Below are 22,721 nucleotides of genomic sequence, written 5' to 3'. Positions count from 1 at the left end.
ATGAAACCCACAAATGAACTCCATGAATCTTCTTGAAAGCACCTTGAATTCAAGACATCTCTCTAATGGCTTGCAAAAGTATCTCCTTGAATGTACTTGAAGATTGCTTGAATGCTTGTATGCTTGAAAACTTGAATGCTTGAGTGCTTTTGAGTGATGGATTGCTTGCTTGTGTGTGTGGATATGAATTGTAGATGCTTAGAATTGTGGATGCTTTCTTATGCGCGTGTATGGATTATGGATGCTTGGAATGCAAAATGAGGTGAATGGATGTATTTATAAAAGGATAAAAATTAACTTCCTCATGTCAGCTGACTAGACACAAAATTAATGCCTTAGATCAACCTTGACACATGGCCTAAGATGGCGACCCAAAAATAGACCATGATCAAGAATCCACTGCATCATCAATGGTGTACTATATTATGGATGATGCATTACATCATCAATGACACCTTTCATCCTTGATTCCCAGGTATAGAAACCACTAGGATTCCCTAAAGGTCCTAGAATAAGTCCTAGTTTTGGGAGATCATGTACAGATCTAAAAAAACCTAGTTTTAGTGCAAAAAAGAGATTCCAAGTGATTGAAGGAAGGGAAGGGAGGACCCAAGTGGATGTCCTACCTTGATCTTTTCACCATAAAACAAGAATACACAGAGGATCTATTAGGTCCAACCCTAATTCCATCTACAAGGAATGAAAAGAGATGAAAAGAAATGGGAGAATGTGAATTAAATGTAATTCTAGCATCAAATATCACTAAATAGGTGCCAAACCATAATTAAATTAAAGTCATTCCAATTTAAGATGGTACATATAGGCCATGTACTTGTGAATATAAATGAATACAAGAAACAATCATGTAAGATGGAAAAACATGATAAACTTTGAGAATCAATAAAAATAGTCTTTACTTTTCTTATACCAAAAACTAGTTCTACTTGAAACTGACAAATATTTGCTCTAGACTCACCAGGTGTGTGATTTTCTTGCCTCCAAAGGAAAAACCTATTATTGTACACACTAGGAAATAGTAACATAAAGCTTGAAATGAGTGAAAAGAAAGCTCTCAGTCACAATGGGCATGCCAAAATTGTTAGGTGCAAAAATTGCACCCTAGCCAAGTTTCATTAAAGTTTTGCATTCTAGGGTAATATGGGAACTTCCTTAGGCAATGAGTCACCTAATTTTTTTGAGGACCTTTGGGTTCTAGGTCATCTACTATATGATGCTTCCCCTATAGGACTTACTAAAGCTACTTTCTTGATGGGGAAAAAAGCTAGAAAGATTGCATGAGTTTAAACTTTGAATTAAAAACTAAAGGTGATGCACCAAAATCTTATTTAAGGACATGAAACTATAAAACAACACACAATAGCTAACAAGAAAAAAATTTACTTGTATGACTCATTACATTATATTCCCTACTTCAGTATTTCATGAAGAAGCCCAAACATATTTGACCCACAAAATGAGGATACCTTCACTATTGTCAAATCACTTATACTTCCTAAACACAGTTAATTACATGTATATAACACACTAATTGCATACAAAGGTGATAATTTCCAAGAAAAAAAAATTCATAAGAAGCTTGACCAATTAGATAACTAGTTAGAACACACTAAACTTGCAAAAATAAGATGACAATAATTTTGAGTCAAAAAATGGCATCCAAGATGTAATGCACTTTCCATTTCTATTGAGTTACAAAGCAAATACAAAATTTTCCAAAAGGAATTAAAACAATCACAAAAAATGCAAAAAAATACATAGAGAAGAACTCCCCAAAAATGAGTTGCCAATACGCAAGAAGTACAATGCCTACTCCAACCAACTAGGTTGGATGCAATAAAGAAAACTACAATAGAGAACTTGTAACTCCAAAAGTGACATGCTTGATGAAAAAGTCAAGCCACTTCACCCCTCTACCATTAAAGCTCTAAAAACTACTCCAACTTCCCTAAAAAAGATTTTATGAAGTAAAAAACAATCTCCTATATTCTTGGCACATGCATACAAAACTAATTCAACCTATCCTAAATGCTTCGTCAAACCATGAATAAGAGTGTTATCACCTCCAATGTCTAGCTCATTCATTGAAGCACATTTATTCGTTGGACTTCTTCTTTTATGCACAATTTCCTTCATTCCTAACTTCTTTAACATCCATAACATGTAGATTACAATTCAACATATAATAAATATTCACTAAAATTAATAATATGTAAAATAATTTAATAATATATACTTCTTAATATAATATATAATATTTGATAAATACTAAAATTTCAAATAATATTTATTAAATAATGCATATAATATTATTTAATAATATCAACGAATATATAACTAAATTATTCCATTGAGGCATAAAGCCTTTCATAAAGCCCATGACATTTATAGTCAAAACACTCTTTACAAAACATAACAATGAAAATGGTTCTCCTTGAGCAGTAATATTAGGGTTTCAAAATCCCAATTGTAAACTCTCTGAGCACTTCTCATGCTTTTTCTAATATCGTTGGTCTTTAGCATTGCTAAGGGGTTTTTTCATTGCACCTTGCCACCATAATAGACTTTCCACGGTTCGATGGATATTTGAAAGGAATCTAAATAATTTTTACAGATATTTGCACATTCAATTCACACATCATTGGAATATCAACACATCAACTTGTAGGTAATTGGCTTTTTGGCAAGCTCTAGCTCCATTTGTGACTTTTGTGACCATGAGCCAAGGAAGAGTGAAATAGGAAGGGAAAAAACATCCAGAAAATTCAGAGCACTCGTGGATTGGACTATGATCATGGCGAAGGTGAAACCGAGAACAACTGCGTATGATGAATGGACACACACGTTGGTCCAAGAAAAAAAGCCAGCACGAGCCCTGCAAATTTTCAATAACCGAAAGTCAAAAATTAGTGGCTTTGCCTATGATGTTATCATTCAAAAGCTCGGAAGTGCAAAAATGTTTGAAGAAATAGAAAATGTTTTAGATCAAATGCGGAAAGAAGACGGCCTCAAATGCAAAGAAGGCCTTCTGTGCAGTGTCATCAAACTTTACGGAAGAGCCAGAAAACCCGAAGCAGCCATGGAACTGTTTGACAAAATGCCTAAATTCGGTTACCCAAAACCCTCAATCAGGTTTTTCAATACACTTTTCAATGCTCTTCTTAATTCCAAGCGTTTTGATCTGCTTCAATCCTTGTATAAAACAATGTCCATTTCACCAGACACATGCACATATAACATTCTTCTGAAAGCACACTGTAATGGCAATCGTTTAGAGGATGCACGCGAACTGTTTGATAAAATGCCTGAGCCAAGTTTAGTTACTTATGGTACACTTATAAATGCTTTGTGCGAAAACATGGATGTAAACCAGGCTTTTCAGTTGTTTAATGATATGACCAAGAAAAAGGGATTGTGTCCGAATGTGCATATTTATACGGCCTTGATGGGGGGGCTCTGTAATTTGGGTAAGGTGGATGAGGCCTTGAAGCTGAAGACGGAGATGGAACGAAATGGGATGAAACCGGACACTGTAACTTACACTACTCTTATCAATGGTCTATTCAAGGTGGGTCGTTCTGAAGAGGTGGGGAAGATGTTGGAAGAGATGAATGACAATGGGTGTGTACTACATGTTGCTACATATAATACTTTTATAACCTATTTGTGCAAAGATGGCAATTTTGAAGGCGCTTTTGGGTTTTTGGATACCATGAAGTGTATCTTTGGCAAGCAGGATATTGTTAGCTGTAATATAATTGTAAGCGGTCTCTGTAGAGAAGGGAAAATCAAAGAAGCCTATGATTTTTTTGAAAACATGCCAAGCAGAGGTTGTGAGCCTACTGTGGTTACCTACAGACTAATGCTTGATGGATTCTGTGGGGCTGGGAAGTTTAAGGAGGCTGCCATGTTTTTGGAATCAATGGTACCGAAGGGATTTATTCCACGAAGAATCAGCGTTTCTGAAGTGATTTCTGGTCTCTGCAAGGAAGGAAAGATTGATTGGGCTTCATCAGTTTTGAGGAATATGGCAAAGGAGTGCCTTGTTGAATTATCAGCTTGGGATGCAGTGGTACCTTATGTTTGTAGTAAAACAGAGCAGCAAAAGGCCTCAGAACTTTTGAATCGTATAGTATGCATTCCCTGAAATGAATTCATGACATGCCAAAAGTCTTGTTTTTATCTTTGTGATCACCATTACCCGTTGCAGAAGCATCGTTTCTGTTTGAGGGATCATCGCAACTGCAATGTAGCTTGAGATTGTGTCAGCTGTATCAGACATGGTGTTCTTCAACGTATATTGCATATATACTTCCCTAGAAGATTATTAGAGAAGTGACACTGTTGTTGTTGCTACAAAAAGCATATCCTAATGTCAGCGCCTAAAATAAAAGATACTTGCACTAAGGGCAAAAGGCAAGGGATGACATTCTAGAAAATCCCACGGGTACCATGTTTGTTATTGATGGTATCTTGTAAATTATCCTTGTAAGTTGAGAGCCAATCCAAAACCAGTGCCCATTAGGTACTACAGCATATCTACTTCTATAGAAAGTAACAAGAGGGATGTGACTGGGGTTCTACGTGGTGGACTTGAAAGTTATGTTTTGAAAGTTATGTTGATAATGGTGAGATTTTTTTAAAGAGGGAAGATATTAAATTTTGCAGCAAAAGATGTTCATACATGTCTATTGTTTTAGTCATCACTCTGATGATGTACCAGGATGTGCATGGACATTGGATACTAATGAAGTATGTAACGGAGATCTTTATAGGGAGGAAACTGTAAAGAGTGATGCAAGCCGCCCTTGCAGCCAAATTTGAGCTAACCTTTAGTTTTGGTTTTCATCATTTGGCCCGTCTCCTACTTCGTATTGTTTTGTAACTTGGCACTCTTCTCTTTTGTTTTGTAAAGCATCCTCTTTCGATATAATTTGATTTTGAACATTTTTAAATTATTATTATTTCATATTGGAGCCATTTAAGTTTTCTTCAGCGTTCAAAAAAGATCTGATTACTCTTCACTCTAACATTGCTTATGCAATCGCATTTACCAGTTCATAGTCTCCGATTGTTTCTAAAATCTATGGCTAGATATATCATTTTTTTAGAAAGGTACAAAGAAAAAAAAATACACATCATAATTAAGAGCAAAACACCATTAATGTTCTTATTTAAGTTTCGCATAATTTGGGTTTTAACTGCAGGGAAGAGTGACAGCTATCAAACAGAATTTTAAGCATGTAATTTTATCTACGCATGCGCGATGATTCTCATATAAACCCCTTGTCAGCAGTGTTAATTTACTCATTGATCCGAAATGATAAACATTTTGGAGTGCTATAATGTAAAGTCTTTTCTTGATTTATTATCTCGTAACAATGCACTAAACATAGAATTTCATCAAGTTTTCAGTAAACATGTCAACTTTGTCAACTTTTGGTTCATGTAATTTTGCTATAAGGTTGGTCTCGTGAATTTGAAAATAGGTGATCTTAGCTACGGATGAATTAAATGTATATTCGGAGCTTTTGATCGTAAATATAGCAGGAAAAATTATGTTTTCTTGTCTAAATGAGAATACTTGAGTCACAGTTAAAGAATCGAAGAGATATACATAGCCTAGAATATGTGGACTTTGAAATATTAAGAGGCTTCATATTAGGATGACGTGTTTGTATTTCTTTTTATTTTGTAAAATTTTGAAGAACGCGTAAATAAAATCATATATTAAGGTATATAGCAAAGAAAATCACAAGCTATGATTATGTGTTCTTTGTTTGAGGCTGATACCGATTCTTGTGGTTAAGCTTTATCTCTACTTCAAAGCTCTTTGGTGAGGTTTGCTTTGTTGTGTGTTTGATGTGAGTTTTTTTGGTTTCAAACATTGTTTTATATTGTTTCTAATTTCATGTTTGTCTTATCTTTTTGGTTGTTCAAAGTTTTGGAGTTATTTCAAAAACTTTCTTCTAATTCATAGCTTCAGTAAAAAAGATTTTGTAATGTTCCCATTTTAGTTGTTGTCTAATTGTGTGACCGTTAGCCTTTTATTTCATTTTATTTATCTCGTATTGCTTGTGAAAAGTGGTTGACCTTATAAAGGAGAGCTTGTAGCTATTGTTAGGCAGGTTGGATATGAGAAGAAAATGGATGTGTGAGTTATAGATATGTTCTTGGCATTAGATGATGTCTATCCTCTCTTGTGACATTCTAGATGTCATTCCCTTGGGGTTTGGCCTTTGGAATTCATTGATATCAGCTTCATTAACAAGTAGCTTGGGTGCATTTCTAGCTACAGACAAATTGGATGTTTGCTCATATCATTCTCACTCCTTGTCCGATACTTATGCCATTGTGGAGGGATGATTTTATGAGGGTCTTGGATTGATTGAAGACAGTTTTTACTATAGTAGCATTGTAGCACGACATTGTTCATATTACTATAGCAACAAGATGGAAAGTCATTACTGGAAGATCATGTTATAATGTTGGAGTAATTAGTGAGTTGAAGAGTTTGCTATGTATTTGATTTTATTAATTTGAAAACTAATATTATTTCAACAATAATTACATCTTTAGTTTGCATAAATTCCTTCTTGTCATGTTATGTGGTTTCAAATCTATGCAAAGACATTAAAATCTCTATCAGCAGTTGGTTCAATTTTTGGGCATTTTCAGGGTGCCTGTTACAGTGGTATCAGAGCTATAAGTCCTGCCATCCCGTGGAGGTCTTATAGGGAATTTGGAACAACTAGATAGAGTGAAAAGTGTTTAACAATATGTCAAAACACTAAAAGCAAAAATTAAAAAGGCTAAGCATTTATGTTTGAGTATGTAACAGGGGCTTTATAATTTCCGCAATACCAGAGCAAGTCAAAGTAGGAGTTCAGACTTGCAAAGTGAACAATTTAGTTGATCCGTGCAAAGGGACATACAATCTAGTCATACAGACACAGAGGAGATATTCTTTGAACAAGACAACAGTATGGGTGACTGAGATGATAGGAATATAAGATTAGGTGGAGGCAGGAATACTGGTCTAGATCAGGAGGAGATAATGTTCAAACGGTTACTAGGTAAGTTAGAGGAGGGGCAACGTATGCAACAGGAGCAGAATAGACGAATGGATATGATGTTGCAGCTTATGGCTAGACAGATGGGCATCAATATTAATCCAGGTGATGCCAACAATGGAAACAATAATAATGGGGGAAACAATAACAATAGGGGCAATGATAATGGAGGTCGAGGCAACAACGACGGTCATGAGAATAACATTAATGGTAATAATGGACATGGCAACAATGAGAATGAGGTTGATATCTTTAGACATGTTGCATGCCCAGCTCAAACAGAGAGCTCAAGACCTCTTCTACCCACCTTCCCACCCAAAGATCTGGTTCAGCCAGTTAATGAACCACAGATTACTGAGTTATAGGATCAGAGGAGGGATTGGGAGGCTAGTGGACCAGAGTTTTAGGTAGATATTTCCCTCAGAGATCATATAGACTTGAGGATGAGACACATGCCTAGATTGGGAGGGAGAAATCAAAACTTTGAGGTGAGAAAGAAAGTTGGGAAACTTTCTTTACCTTATTATGATGCTTTAGGGAAGATGACTGCACAAGCTTGGGTGTAGAAGGTAGATGCATACTTCCAACTAAATCTTATGCTTGAGAAGGAGGCTATCAAGTATGCGACTATTCATTTGGATGGTCCAGCGCATGAGTGGTGGCACCATCGCATAGTAACCCTAGGACATAATCGGATCACATCTTACGAGGAGTACACTAAGAGACTCATAAAGAGATTTGATACCAAAGATCTCGAGTTATAGTTGAAGGAGTTGGCACAACTCAAGTAGTGGGGATCAATCGAGACATATATTAGTGAATTTTAGAGGTTAGCTATGTTGGTCACATATATTTCAGAGAGGAGGTTAGTAGTGTTCTTTATGGACAGACTCTCAGATCCCTTGAGGGGTTGGGTCAAGGGGCATGACCTAACTACGTTACAGAAGGCCACTAAAAAGGCTCATGACTTAGCATCTTCTTCTTTTAGGAGCATATTTCAGCACAAGGATTCATATATGAAAAAGGACAAGGAGAAGGACAAAAAATCTTTTCACAAGGATGCTCAGCCAAATGGGGATAATAAGTTGGATAATGACACCTTGAATGAGTTGAGGAGGAAGAAGCTATGTTTTCACTGTAGAGAGCCTTGGGACTTATCCCATAAGTGTCCTTTCAAGGCTAGGCCAAATCAAATGGAGTATTTCTTAACAGAGGAGTCACAGTTAGAGAGGAAGGATCAACACTTCGATTCAGACAAGGATAACACTACAGAGGAGAACAACATTCCTGAGGATGAGAAGTCATTGGCATGATTAACGGGGGCTGAGAAGGCTATCATATTTAAGGTTAGGGGTACTATCCAGGGGCAGAAAGTGATCTCACTCATTGACATTGGGGCTACACATAATTTAATAGATGCATGATTGGTAGCCAAGAGAGGTTTATAATCTAAGGAGCATGTCGGGTTTAGAGTCATGGTAGATAATGGTGACAAATTATTATGCACTCAAAAGATATCTAATCTTCAGATTAGGTTTGGAGATGGTTATGAGTTGGAGGATGAGTTCTATGTAGTAGACACAAGAGACTATGATGTCATCCTCGACATGACATGGATGGCCTCGCTAGTTGAGTTCATACTCAACCTAGCAAAATTGGAGATGAGGTTTCAGCATGAGGGCAAAACTATTATAATTAGAGGACTTTTAGATAGGAGCTGCAAAGTAATCTCCTTGAGGAGAATGTAGAGACTATTTTGGCATGATGATGTAGAGTGGGCGATAGAATGTTTTACTATACCAACCTCACAGGAACCACAGGTGAAGAGTTATCCACTAGATATCCAGGAGATACTTGATAGACATGCTAAAGATTTTGGTGAGATTCTACATGGGGTTCCTCTTGACAAAGGGATGGAGCATGTTATTGAACTCGAGAAGGGACCCAAACCAGTTATGGTTACTCCCTATCATCACCCTAAGAAATACAAGGATGAGATAGAAAAGTTGATTAAGGATTTATTGGAGATGGGGCATATCAGGCCTAGTAAGAGCCCCTTTGCTTCAGCAGTAGCATTGGTAAAGAAGAGGGATGGTATGATATGCATATGCATTGATTATAGGGCATTAAATAAGAAGACCATTAAGAACAGATATCCCATCCCGCAGATAGATGAGCTGATTGATGAGTTGCATGGTGCATTTTTTTTACGAAGATTGATTTATGATCAAGGTATCATCAGATTAGGATGAGGGAGAAGGACATTAAGGCAATAGCTTTTCGATGTCACTATGACCACTTTGAGGTTTTGATTATGCCATTTGGGCTAACCAATGCCCCTACTATGTTCCAGAGTTGCATGAATAAGGTATTCAGGGGGCAGCTTAGGAGATTTTTCTTGATTTTCTTTGATGACATTTTGGTCTTCAATAAGACTTGGGAGGAGCATTTACAACATCTTGAGATGGTGTTGTCCATTTTGGAGAAAGAGTCACTGTATGCCAAGGAATCTAAGTGCAATATTTTTTTGATTGAGTTACTATACCTTGGGCATATCATCAGCATAGATGGAGTTCGGGTAGATCTCGAAAAGATTAGAGCTATTGTTGATTTGCCTACTCCTATGAACCTTACACAACTTAAGGGGTTCCTTGGTCTTTGCGGGTTTTATAGGAGATTTGTTAAGGGATTTTCACAGACTGTTGCACCCTTGACAGACCTTACTAGGAAAGGGACCTTCGCATGGATAGGGGTAGCTTAGAGATGCTTCGATCATTTCAGGAAGGTGATGTCATGTCTAGTATTAGCTCTACCAAACTTCACAAAACCATTTGAGCTTCATTGTGATGCATCAGGTGATGGGATTAAGGGTAGTCTTGATGTAGGAGAAGCATCCCATTACTTTTCAGAGTAGGAAGCTCCGTGGAGTGGAGAGGAGCTATTCCATCTATGATCAGGAGATGTTGGCTATTATGCATACATTGGCCAAGTTTTGGTCTTACATAGTTGGGGGAAAGTTTGTTATCAATACTGATTACAATAATATCAAATGCTTCATGAGCCAACGTGATTTGAATGATAGACAACAAAAGTGAATTACGAAGTTGCAGGCCTATGACTTTGACATTGAGTTTGTCAAAGGTAAGAAGAATGTGGTGGTAGATGCTTTATCCTAGAGACCTCATATTTGTGCTCTAGCTGAGATTATCAAAGATTGGAGAGATAGGATTACCGTAGAGTATGTGAGGGACACTTGGGCTTCTGAAGTGATTGTAGGCACCATACAGGATGATCGTTATGTGGTGGTGGATGGATTGATCAATTTCCAAGGTAGGATATATTTGATTCCCTCATCACAGTTTAGGGAGGTAATATTGAAGGCATTTCATGATGCACCTACAGCTAGACATCCAAGGGTCTTTATGACCTACATGTAGATCCATGAGCAGTTCACATGGAAAGAGCTCAAGGATGATGTTCAAAAGCATGTTAGGGAGTGTCCAGTTTGTTAGCAAAATAAGGGAGAGCACACATATCCTGTAGGGTTGTTACAACCTTTACCCATTCCAAATAGGAAATGAGAAAGTATTTCTATGGACTTCATCACCCGGTTACCACAAGTATAGGGGAGAGATTGCATCTATGTGATAGTTGACCGACTGATGAAGTTTGCTCACTTCTTTGCTATTCCATCCACCTATACAGTAGTACAGATGGCCAATCTTTTCTTTAGAGAGACATTCAAATTAAATGGGCTACCTAGTTTCATTGGTAGTGATCGGGATAGTAAATTTATGAGTGTTTTTTGGCAAGAATTGCTTGGATTGTGTGGCACAGATCTTACATCTAGCACTAGTTATCATCCACAGACAGATGGGCAGATGAAAATTGTGAATAAATGGGTGGAAGGATATATGAGGAACTATGTGATTGTACAACAAAGAGCTTGGGTCAAATGGCTATATTTGGGAGAATACTGTTATAACACCACTTATCATATGTCCATCAAGATGACTCCATTCATGGCATTGTACGATTATGAAACACTTAGTTTCATGGATATGGTTTTGGGGGATAGTAGAGTGCCCAAAGCCAAAGACTTCTTGCAAGATAGTTAGGATATTTTAAGGGTGCTCAAGGAGAATATATAGCAAGCCCAAAATCAGCAAAAAATGTATACTGACCAGCACTGGATAGAGTGCAGCTTTGAGGTTGGGGATATGGTTTACTTGAGGCTACAACCATACAAACAATCATCACTCAAAAAGAGTGCAGTAGAAAATTTGAAGCCTAGGTTTTACGGTCCCTACAGAGTGATTCACAGGGTGGGCGAGGTTGCCTATGAGATTGAGCTTCCAGAGGGCAGTTGGGAGCATAATGTGTTTCATGTGTTGAAGGTTAAGAAAGCCATCATTTAGAGAGTTGTGCCTTCTTCAGATTTTTCACCATTAGATGAGGAGAGGAAGCTCATATTGATTCCTGAGGCTATTTTGGATACCAGGAAAATGACCCTATAGAACAGGGTGATTAAAGAATATTTAGTCAGATGGAGAGACCTGCCAGAGGAAGATGCTACTTAGGAGAGTGAGTAGGTGTTACAACAAATATGACTGAGATTGCTTGAGGACAAACAATTTCAAGGGGGGTAGACTGTAGTGTTCCCCACCTTAGCAATTGTCTAGTTGTGTGACCGTTAGCCTTCTATTTTATTTTATTTATCGCACATTGCTTGTGAAAAGTGGTCGACCCTATAAAGTAGAAATAAAAGGAGAGCTTGTGGCTATTGTTAGGCAAGTTGGATATGAGAAGAAAATGGATGTGTGAGTTATAGATCTGTTCTTGGCATTAGAGGACGTCTATCATCTCTTGTACATTCTAGATGTCATTCCTTTGGGGTTTGGCCTTTGGAATTCATTGCTATTAGCTTCATTAATAGGTAGCTTGGGTGCATTTCTAGCTATAGGCAGATTGGGTGTTTACTCATATCATTCTCACTTCTTGCCCAATACTTTATGCCATTGTGGAGGGATGTCTTTATGAGGGTCCGGTACTGATTGAAGGCAATTTTTAATATAGCAGCACTGTAGTGTGATACTATTCATATTATTATAGTAGCAAGATGGGAAGTCATTATTGGAATATTATGTTATAATGTTGGAGTAATTAGTGAGTTGAAGAGTTTGCAATGTATTTGATTTTATTAGTTTGAAAACTAATATTATTTGAACAGTAGTTCAATCTTCAGTTTGCATAAATTCCTTCTTGTGCATGTTATGATGTTTCAAATCTATGCAAAGACATTAAAATCTCTATTAGTAGTTGGTTCAGTTTTTGGACATTTTTAGGGTGCCCATTACAAATTAATTGTAGCAAAAGAAAAAGAAATCTAAATACTAATTGTCTCTTTGTGTGGACAATTGAATATCTCCTTTAAATTCAAAAGAACAATTTACTAAATTTCAAACTTTCCTGTATTTTATTTTGCATATTAATGTCAACAAAATAACAACCATTTAATTATTAATTTGCTCCATTTCATATTTTTCTTGTGTACTTTACTAATATCTACAATGTTAAACTATGATATGAAAAACCTCAAAAACATATTCCAAATTTTATGTTATTCTATTATATAGTTTGTTGTATGAAAATGAACTTCTAAAATAATGATTCTTTAAACATCTAAAATAAATAATATATAATAAGGAAATACATATCATCACATTTCATCATACTTCCAAGTATCTCTATATTTCAAACATCTCACAATTTCTAATATTAAGTACATCATCAGCTCTCATACCAAATATAAAATTATCTCAACATTATACAGATCTAAGTATCAAATAACAATTATTATAAAAGAATATTACTCATCACTATTATTATCTCACATAAAAATTAAAATTAAGGACAATTTCAATTTGACTCTAAAGTTTTGTTTACATTTTAAATTATTTTTCACTTGTATGATGTGATGGGATCCCAATGTTTTGAGGAATAACCTGATAACTAGTGTTACAGATTATCTATGGGAAAACAAAAAGAAAAGTGACCTAATACATAATTGGTTGCATGCGAGTCTTTTAGAGATAATGTACTTGCATTAAAATGTATAAATAAATATGATACATAGGATATTAAAATAGCAAGGTGATTGACACTCATTCATGTGGCTGGAAAGAGACAAGCACATTGGATTGGTTTGTCTACATTATACAATATTTGTCATTGCTCCCCAATGCATAGGATCAGGCAAATATTTGTACGATAATGTTATTAAACAAAAGAAGAATATGGAATTTTTCATTTTCTTAAATCACTAAATCTTTCACCCTTTCAACTTCCCTAGTAGTTAGAATTCCATCTTTGTGGTTGAAGTTTGTATGAAAGAGTGGATTTTTGTAATGTATGCTATGAGTTGCACAAAGATATACTAAGTCATGCATAGTGGTGTGAAATAATGTAGTGTTATTGTGCATTCTTTTTGTTTTTATAGCATGGAGTGATTTTGGGTTTTGCATATTAATGTGAAAGGTTGTTAAAGACAAACAAGGTTTCTTGAGGCTTTTGTGTCATGCACTAGTCATTCAAAGTAATGGTCCTCATTGACAATTTGCTAAGTTGTGAAAACTAAGCACGCAACATCTTAAAATATTGTACCACTTGCTTAATATGCTTATTGCCTTTCCTTAGTCACATTAAACATGTGATGTGAATTTTGGTGAAGGTGTGTTGTGGTTGTCTCTATGATCTCATCTTGCATAATTGTGCAAAAGTGTTTGAAATCCATGTTCAAATGGTGTTTAGTTGATGTTAACTCAAGAAGATGAAATAAAGTACTTTCACTTTGAATATTGGATGTAATATTAGTATTGTAAATAGAGATGTTCTTATTAGTAGCACACATAATGGTCTATGGAATATTTGTAGAAATTTAATTTTCTAGTAGACGCTCAAAATACTCTTTTTGAAAATATGATTACACTTTGCAACCGACCTAAAATGAGTGGGGTGTGGTGTACATGTCATAACACTCTTTGTTATTTTTTACCATACAAGAAATTATCATACCTATTCGTCAATAGTTTGAAGGTGTTGTAGAATCTTGTATACTTTACTTCTTAGTCTTGTGCAACTCTGCATAAGGTGGTTAAAACTACAATACACCCAAATGTATTGCAAGTTGGACTCCAAGGCACACGTGGAAAGGACTATGTTGTAGTATAAATTTATAAATTTCTATTATAGACACACTAGATACAAAGAAAGTTGTCATCCCAAGTAAACAAGTATATGTAGTTCTACATGCATAAAATATGCAACAATGTATAGTTGACCATATATTCATTAAATTGTTTGTCAGTGGATGAAAGATTGTGGGCTGATCTAACTATATATCTAATCCCTCTCCATAAAAATTTCTCAAAAGCACTAACAAACCTTGTGTCAAACTTAAGTACAATGGATTTGAGCAACCCAAAATGAACCTAGACACAATTGAAGAATATATGTATTTTTTTCTTATGTTGTGATGCTTTTCCTTTTATGTGGAGGACCTTTATGGTACCAATAAGGTTGTGTACGCCTAGGCTTCCTTTTTGTGGGTTTGGTAATTGAAAGGGAATGTAATAATAGATATGGAATAAGTGTGTTTATAATATTACTTATGTCTTGATAATGTGAATGTATAAAATTGTTTTGGCATAATGCACCTAAAATGATCCCACATGATCATTGAAAGGAAGATATTATCATTCAATTGCATAGACCCAAGGGTTCTACCAAACAATTAGTTTAGTAGTATTGATGAAAGAAAAAGAAATGGAGATTATTGTTGTCCAAGAAATATTGCTAAAATATTATTTCTTTATCACCACTAGGAAGAAATGATATACAATCTAAACATTTACTAACAATGTTTTTATTATTAGGAAAATAGGTTTTGAAGGGAGCCTGAAACCCTTTACAAATCATAAAATTTTCAATGAAGCCCAAACCAAACAAAACTATAGACCAAAGGTGAAATAGGTCACCTAGCAAGACACAGTGATCAGGGTGGCATCACAGATAATATAGTACTCATCAACCACACAAATAGGTTTTGAATAGGCACCTAAAGCCTCATGGTAAAAAAAGAGGAATAGACAATAAGTCCCTTACCATGTCGGACAACAAAGAAACAATAGGCCAAAAGAGCTAGGAAAACCAACGAAAGGAACAACCACAACTCAAGCTTTCCCTTTTGGTCCCAACTTTTGAGATCATAAAGCCATATCAAAGGGAGTGGAGGGCTTGAACTTTTTTCCTTTAACTATGGTCCATCCATCCTCCACCAAACTAGTTGCCTTCTACCAAGAAAAGTCAACAACACCACAACCATCCCCTAAAACCCTCACAGCTAGGGAACAAACTACAACAGAAGAATGATCAATAATATCTAGAGATGGGGTAGCAATATCTAGAGATGAAGCCGTAGGTGGGACAATAGTTGAATCGCTAGAGACAGAGTCATTGGAAGCCAGAGTTGCCACCATAAAGCTAGACACTGAAGTTGAGCCAAATGCAGAAGCTAGAGCTGTTGCCATAAAGCCAGACGTGAGAGTTGAGCCAGACGCAGAATCTGGACAAGGGTGATTAGAAGATGTCTCCACTGATAGGATAGTCTATGTTGTTACTTAGATGAAAGAGGTGCAAATTTAGTTATTTACAAGGGCCATAAAAATTGGGATAATGCTCCAATTTTAAATTTAAATATGATTTTCTTGAGCCTCTTTGTCTGCCACCCACCCATCAAAAATTAAATGTGGCTCCAAAAAATTTGTGTAGTCAATCCCCAATTGCCTCCTAATGTGCAATTCCTATTTGTAGTAGGAATTAATATGGTAGGTCATTTTGAATTTAAATTTGTGGGAGAACTTAATGAATATAAAAAGACAAAAAAAGAATATTTCCAAAATTTTTGGAAGACTAGAAGTTGAATTTTTTATGAACAATAGTTTTAGGTGAAAGAATATTGCAATAGCAGTCATGTTTGCCATTTTTTGCAAAATGAATATTATTTCTCAAGATATTTTATAGCTACAAGTGAGAAGATTGTAAGATCTCCACAAAGCTCCATATTTTTAAGTTGCAACTAAATCCCTTGATGTCATTGTCCAGCCATGTGTCCTAATGTTCATTATAAATACTAGTGAGTCTAAAACAATTACATGCAAATATAACCAATAGTGCAAAGGAATAAAGCACACATAAGCAAATGTAAGTCAAAAATATTTAATGTGGTTCACCTAATCATTGGGCCATGTCCACCAAACAATAAGTCCAATATTATTATCCTATGATTTCAACCTGCTTACAATCTAAAATCCATTGCACCTTAATACCACTACAGGAAGCTACTAAATCATCATACATCATAAAATCCATAAGCCATTTTATACAAGACTTATTATGGTTACACAATTAGATCTAGAATATGTCATCTAATAGAAAAAATAACTCTCCATGCCTTTTGCAATAGTAAATTTAGGACCCCCTAAGGGGCACTTCCCCTTGATTCCTATCATGAGACTATTGCCCCCAAAACCCCATAGAAGAAATCTGGGGGGAAACCACGCCAAAGGAAGTGGAAATAATTAGCTTCTAAGTCTGATGAGGGTTCACATAACAACAATCCATTCTTCCTAAGTCCTAGTTAATGGCATATCTTTAGAAGGTGGGCCCACTTTTTTTTCTAATGCACACTTTCAATTAATCAAAATGAATTTAACTAAATTTAAGGAATTGTAGATGTTAGATTTCCATAATCCATAGTGAATTTATTTTGGGTTTATGGATTCATCTGTATAGATTTATTTTGCATAAATATTTTAGATCGTGTTTAATGATCCATCATCAAGATAAAGAGATTTATAGCAAGATAATGAAAAAAATGTAGCCCTTGTTAGCATGAATGCCTTAGTGAGAGTGATGTATGCTTATGGGAGATCGTAAGGACTGTTGTAGAGATGATTGAGTGCTCATGTGTTGCATTCATGACTTCATTTGTCATTGATGTCAACATATATGCTTTCCTATTAAGTCTATCCAATTTGTAGAGGAAGTTTTTTTCAACTAGGTCAAATGTCAGAGAGTTATGTTATGTAGGATTATATTAGAATTCAAGGATATTTTCTAATGTTGTGTCTAACTGCATAGTGAGTTTCATGAAGATTTGTGGAAGTTATCAAAGATTTGTTGAAAAGTGTTCTTAGAGAATGTTGCAGGAAATAGAGTAATGGTATTTGAGTTATATATTTTTGGCAAGGTAAAAGCTTATTCAACATGCTTGGATTTTGATTGAAGACATGTTCATGATTCTATGTTCGAGATGATGGAATCTAGTGTTCATTTTGTGAAGACTTGTAAAGGATAATTGTGTGTGTTATTACCTAGAAGTTGAATTTTGTTAATATTCTTTTGAAAAGTGTAAAGAGTAATGTAATATATTTTTGTGATCCTATACTAATTATTATACATTTTGGAAGCCTTAAGGATGACTCAACTAATAATTTTAGGACTTAGTATAAAGGAAAGATATTTTCCTTGGTTGTAAGTTATCATATGCGCTATAATGTATGATCATTATTGTATGCAAATAGTGGATGTGAATTTGATGAGATTAGAGTAGAGGATGATGAGGAAGCCTTGTAATAGGGACTATATGTACTAATTGTACACAATTGGCTCCTAAAAGGGTTACATCCTTTATCAAGGAATATTTGTATTAGTACATCATCTTGTGGGCATAATTCTCACCAGGTTTTTCCTTCTAATCAAGGGTTTTCCTAGTCAACACATATTATGTCATTGTGCATGATTATTATCTTATTGTTATTGCATCTATGGTTACATGTTTTGGATTTGATAAAGTTTATAAAATTTATTTAAAGAACAAAACTGATTCACTACCACCCCTCAGTTCTGTTGGTGGACTTTACTTTCTAATAATTGGTATTAGAGCTTTAGGTCCATGAAGAGAAAGTTTAACAACCAAAGGAGATCCATGGCTATATTTAGGAAAGAAAGTCTAAAATTTGATGGAGTGAAGTGTGATAGATGAAAGGATGGGATGAAGAATCACTTGCTATGCATGGAAGTAGATTACTAGTTGACTACAAGAAAAAGTTCGGAAATGATAGAAGAAAAGGATCTAGAATCATGTTCTCAAGAGGATAAAGATATATTCATGTATGATACATATGCCAAAGAAGCGTTGTTATCATCTCTTGTAGAATTATAACATGTTGAAGTAAAAATCTTACAACTTGCACATCAAATTTGGATAAAGTTACAAAATTTATTTGAAGGTGATACATATGCAAAGAAATGTAGACTTCAGTATTAATCTTTGCAACCCAACAAGGATATTCTGCTCATCCTTCCAATTCACTTCCTCTAAGCATCTTCTTATCTTCTACACATTATCACACTTTAAATCCTCAACTTGACCTTATACTTATATCATATACATTGTCAAGTCGGTTTGAATACAACCTATAACAATAATTCTTCATTTCTTTAGTCAGCTAGAACTAACAAACAAATCCATTAAACTCAATATGCCAAAACAAAAAAATCCTTTGTTAGCTGACCCAACTCGGTAGACACTAACTCTAAAATAATTTTCTTATGTTAACCAAGTGAACTTAGTTAACACTGCAACATCATAAACTTCCTTTCATAACCAAGTGAGATTAGTTAACATTGGTTCCATCCAACTTTTCCTTTGTTAACCAAGTGAGCTTGGTTAGCATTGAACTTCTGTGAACTTCTCTTAGGTGCCTAAGTGAACTTGGTAGACACTATCTTCTAAACTTGGCAAAGACTAGAATGTTTAGTAGACACAAGAAATTGTATTCATCACCCAAGTGAGCTTGACATACATTGACTGGAAAAGATATGACATTTTGTGTAACATCAAAGAAAATATACAATTGGTCAATTGTTTTCAACAATCTCCCTCTTTGGAATTGATGGAAACACAACATGTCTACAATGAAATTTTAGAGAAAAAAAGAGAGTAAGGATAATATCCTTACTTTCATTCTAATTCTCATCTATGAGAACTTCCTCTATCAGTGTGAACTCCCTCTTACATCAATCTCTCCCTTTGATTTTAGTTTCTCTCTCTATCAATAAACTCTCCAAGTTTATTCTTCATTAGACTCTTCCTCATTGACATCTTCAAACATTTAGAAAATTTTCTCTGATATAGCAAACTCTTTTACACAATTTTTGTGATATGACAACAAACTCTCTCTCTTTGACATCTTATGCCAAAGACAGTATTTAGTGAATTTCAATGTACCTGATGTGCTAAATCATATGCAATCTACCCTTTCATTATTGCATCAATTTGACTGATCTTCAAGAATACTTAGTTGATGCATCACTAAATTTTGTTTAATGAGCTTTAGATAGGGGAATAACCCCTAGCTTACCTCTTAGATACAAAAATGCATCCTTAGGCGATGGCTTGGTGAATATGTCTATAATTTGTTCTTTAGTATTCACATATTCCAATCTCACTTCTTTGTCTTGCATGGATTGTCTTAGAAAATGATATTTCATTGCAATATGCTTGGTCTTGCTGTGCATCACATGATTCTTTGATATATTGATTGCACTGGTGTTATCACAGAAGATAACCACTGGATCCTTGATTTCTACCTTCATACCTACCAACAGTTGTTTGAACCAGAGAATATTGGAACAATTGACTATTACTGCAACATATTCTGCCTCTATTGTAGACTGAGAGATGCAATTTTGCATCTTACTTGTCCAAGACACTAGTCTCTTACTAAGAAATAATGCTTCACCATTGGTGCTTTTCTTGTCATCAACACTTCCTGCCCAATCTATATCAATGAAGGCTTTCAAATCTAACTTGCCTCCTTTCTTGTACCATAATCCATAATCTTTAGAACCCTTTAGATACCTCACGGTTCTCTTTATTGCCATCATATGATTTTATTTAGGATTAGCTAATAATCTTGCCACCATACCATCTGCAAGAGCAATATTGGGCCTAGTATGTACTACATACTAAAGTTCTCCAATCATAGATCTACATGTGGTCTGATCTACATCCTTGGAATCATCATTTTTGGAAAGCTTATGTCTAGTAGACATAGATGTTCCAATTGGTCTTGAATCCTCCAATCCAAACTTCTTCAGTATCTCCTTGATATACTTAGATTGAGTAATGTAGATACCATCTTTCTTCTATTGAATCTACATGCCAAAAAAGAATTTGATTTCTCCAAACATTGACATCTCAAATTCCTTATTCATTTCCTCTAAAAAAGATTTGCACAAATCATCATTCCAAGTAAACAATGTATCATCCACAAAGATTTCTACCAACACAATCTTCTTGTCTAGTCCTTCTTTGATGTATAGATAGCTATTATCATTTGTCCTTTGAAAAGAAATCTTCATTAAATAATTATGAAGTCTTTCATACCCAGCTCTGGAGCTTGTTTGAGACCATATAACACTTTGTGAAATTTACAAACCATATCCTTTTTTCTAGGATCTACAAAAAATTTAGTTTCTCTATGTAGACTTTTTCTTCTATAATTCCATTAAAGAATACAAATTTCACATCCATTTGATAAACTTTCTATCCTTTATGTGCATCATAATCAAGTAGAGTCCTAACACCTTATAATATTACAATAGGAGAAAAAGTTTCACCACAATCAATACCTTCCTCTTGAGAATAACGTTTGTGATGCAATGGAGCTGAGTTAGATTGATCACCTTGGTGATCAACTAGTCCAAAAACCCTCTTCACTAAAGTCCTTCAACCAAATCTCTTGGTAAAGATTAAAATGTGCAAGCACCAATCACAAGTGCTACAAGGATGATACCAGGTTATCACAACCCTACACCCAAACAAGGAAAAGCCTAATCACTAGGGAACCCTATGAACAAGACAACTTATCACAAGTTGCTCATAATGCACAAATTGACCAATTTTAGGAAAAGAACCTTAAACTTCTTCAAAAGACCAAGGAAGACCCCAAAACATTGGAAGAGTCTATTTAGGTCACCAATTACATGAAACAATGGTTAAAACCAAACTATGTAAGTTTTTCCACATAGTTGTTGTGTTAAACAATCCAAAAGGACTAGTAGCCCTTTTTGATGAAAATTAGGTTTTAAAGGAAATATCTCCACACAACCTAGGGAAAAAAATTTAGTTTAGGACACCCTTTTGGGACTTACAAAACATACCAAGGCACCAAGGTTTTATGACATAAATACATAGGCTTTTGTTCACTTGCTCGCTTAGGAAATTGGGACAATTAGGCCTCCATTTACAAAGGAAGTACATGTTCCAGAACTCCATCCTGAAAAAAAATGATGGGAACTTATGAGGACAACCCTAAACAAGTTTAAAACTTGATTTCAAGCCTTGATGCCAAGTCTAGTTGGATTTGTGTGAGATGTTGCATCCTTTTCCTAGCATGCACATGGGAAATGCATGCCTAGGGCATCAAATTTCCCAATGAACCTTGCAAATACAAAATTAAATTCACTTGCATATTAAAATAAATATCCAACACTAGGATTTCACCAGAGACCATTAAATTTCCATGGTGAAATCTTCCTCTATGCTTGAAAATGCTTCAAAACCTAGGTTAGCAAGAAATTTGGACCTACTTATACAAAAATATGAGTATTTTGAGTTAGGGAATAGATGGAGACTTCAAACTAGAAGCATTGGAAATTTCCTTTATCCAACTATCTAGAAATGTAGGTCTTAAACTTTAGAAGAATTTGTATGAATTGATATGACACAGAACAACAGGTTGATTGTAGTAAAAAAAATAGGGTATCTTTATTGATTAAAAATTGAAAGTGGATCATATCTTCTTATCACCCAATTGAAAGGGATTATTATAGGCATTCCATTGGTCACAACAAAATTTCAAACTTGCTATAGCCATTGGGGAATTTTTTGCTTTGATTTACAAAAAGTTGCTTGACAAATTTTCAAGCAATTTTGCAAGCAATTTTGCATTTTTTTGCACTTTATAAGCAAGAGTTATGAAAAATTAAACCTAATAACCCAAATAGGTCCTAAACATGATAAAACATGAAAAGATTCAAAATCCTAAGATTCTAGACCCTTTGACCATCTTTAACCATAGTTGACCAAGGGCTTATAATAATGCCAATCTTGGAACTAGGTCATATAATTTTGGTCTAGATGCCTATTAATTAATCTTTCCAAGGTTTTATATTGAGATCTAAGATTTTATATATCTGGATCCGAGGTTTGATATTGATTTATTATGGGTGCTCCTACACCATACTCCCCTTATGTTTCAAAACTCAAGTTCCTACTTGAGGGAAATTGCTCCACAAAAGTACCATGTTGTTTTATTTGGACTTTTGTCATCCAAGTTGCATCAATATTGGGGATCCCGTCTCACTTGAATAAGTACTGCATGTATTTTTTGGTTCTGGTTTGTTTTGGCAACTTGGTGTCCAAAATTTCTTCTAAATCCACTAGTTTTCTTTAAGGGAGATTAGTTACATAGTCTTCACTATGGTTGTCTACTTTTTCAC

At 35.1% G+C, this 22,721-nt stretch overlaps 1 protein-coding gene across 1 annotated transcript; it reads left to right on the top strand.

The window, feature by feature from the left end:
* The first annotated feature begins 2,430 nt into the window (after positions 1–2,430).
* LOC149566280 (pentatricopeptide repeat-containing protein At5g18475-like) lies at positions 2,431–4,973 on the top strand. The gene has a single exon (XM_089819689.1). The coding sequence runs from the start codon at positions 2,807–2,809 to the stop codon at positions 4,163–4,165; it is 1,359 nt and encodes a 452-aa protein (XP_089675815.1). The 5' UTR covers positions 2,431–2,806; the 3' UTR covers positions 4,166–4,973.
* Positions 4,974–22,721: the final 17,748 nt, after the last annotated feature.

The sequence above is a fragment of the Cupressus sempervirens genome, chromosome 3, assembly GCF_028749045.1.
Source record: "Cupressus sempervirens isolate cs-2001-9-10 chromosome 3, ASM2874904v1, whole genome shotgun sequence".
NCBI lineage: Eukaryota > Viridiplantae > Streptophyta > Pinopsida > Cupressales > Cupressaceae > Cupressus > Cupressus sempervirens.
This window is presented reverse-complemented; position numbering and strand designations above follow the sequence as displayed.

Coding starts and splice junctions, on each gene's coding strand:
- LOC149566280 (XM_089819689.1), top strand. CDS start 2,807: ATGATCATGGCGAAGGTGAAACCGAGAACAACTGCGTATGATGAATGG.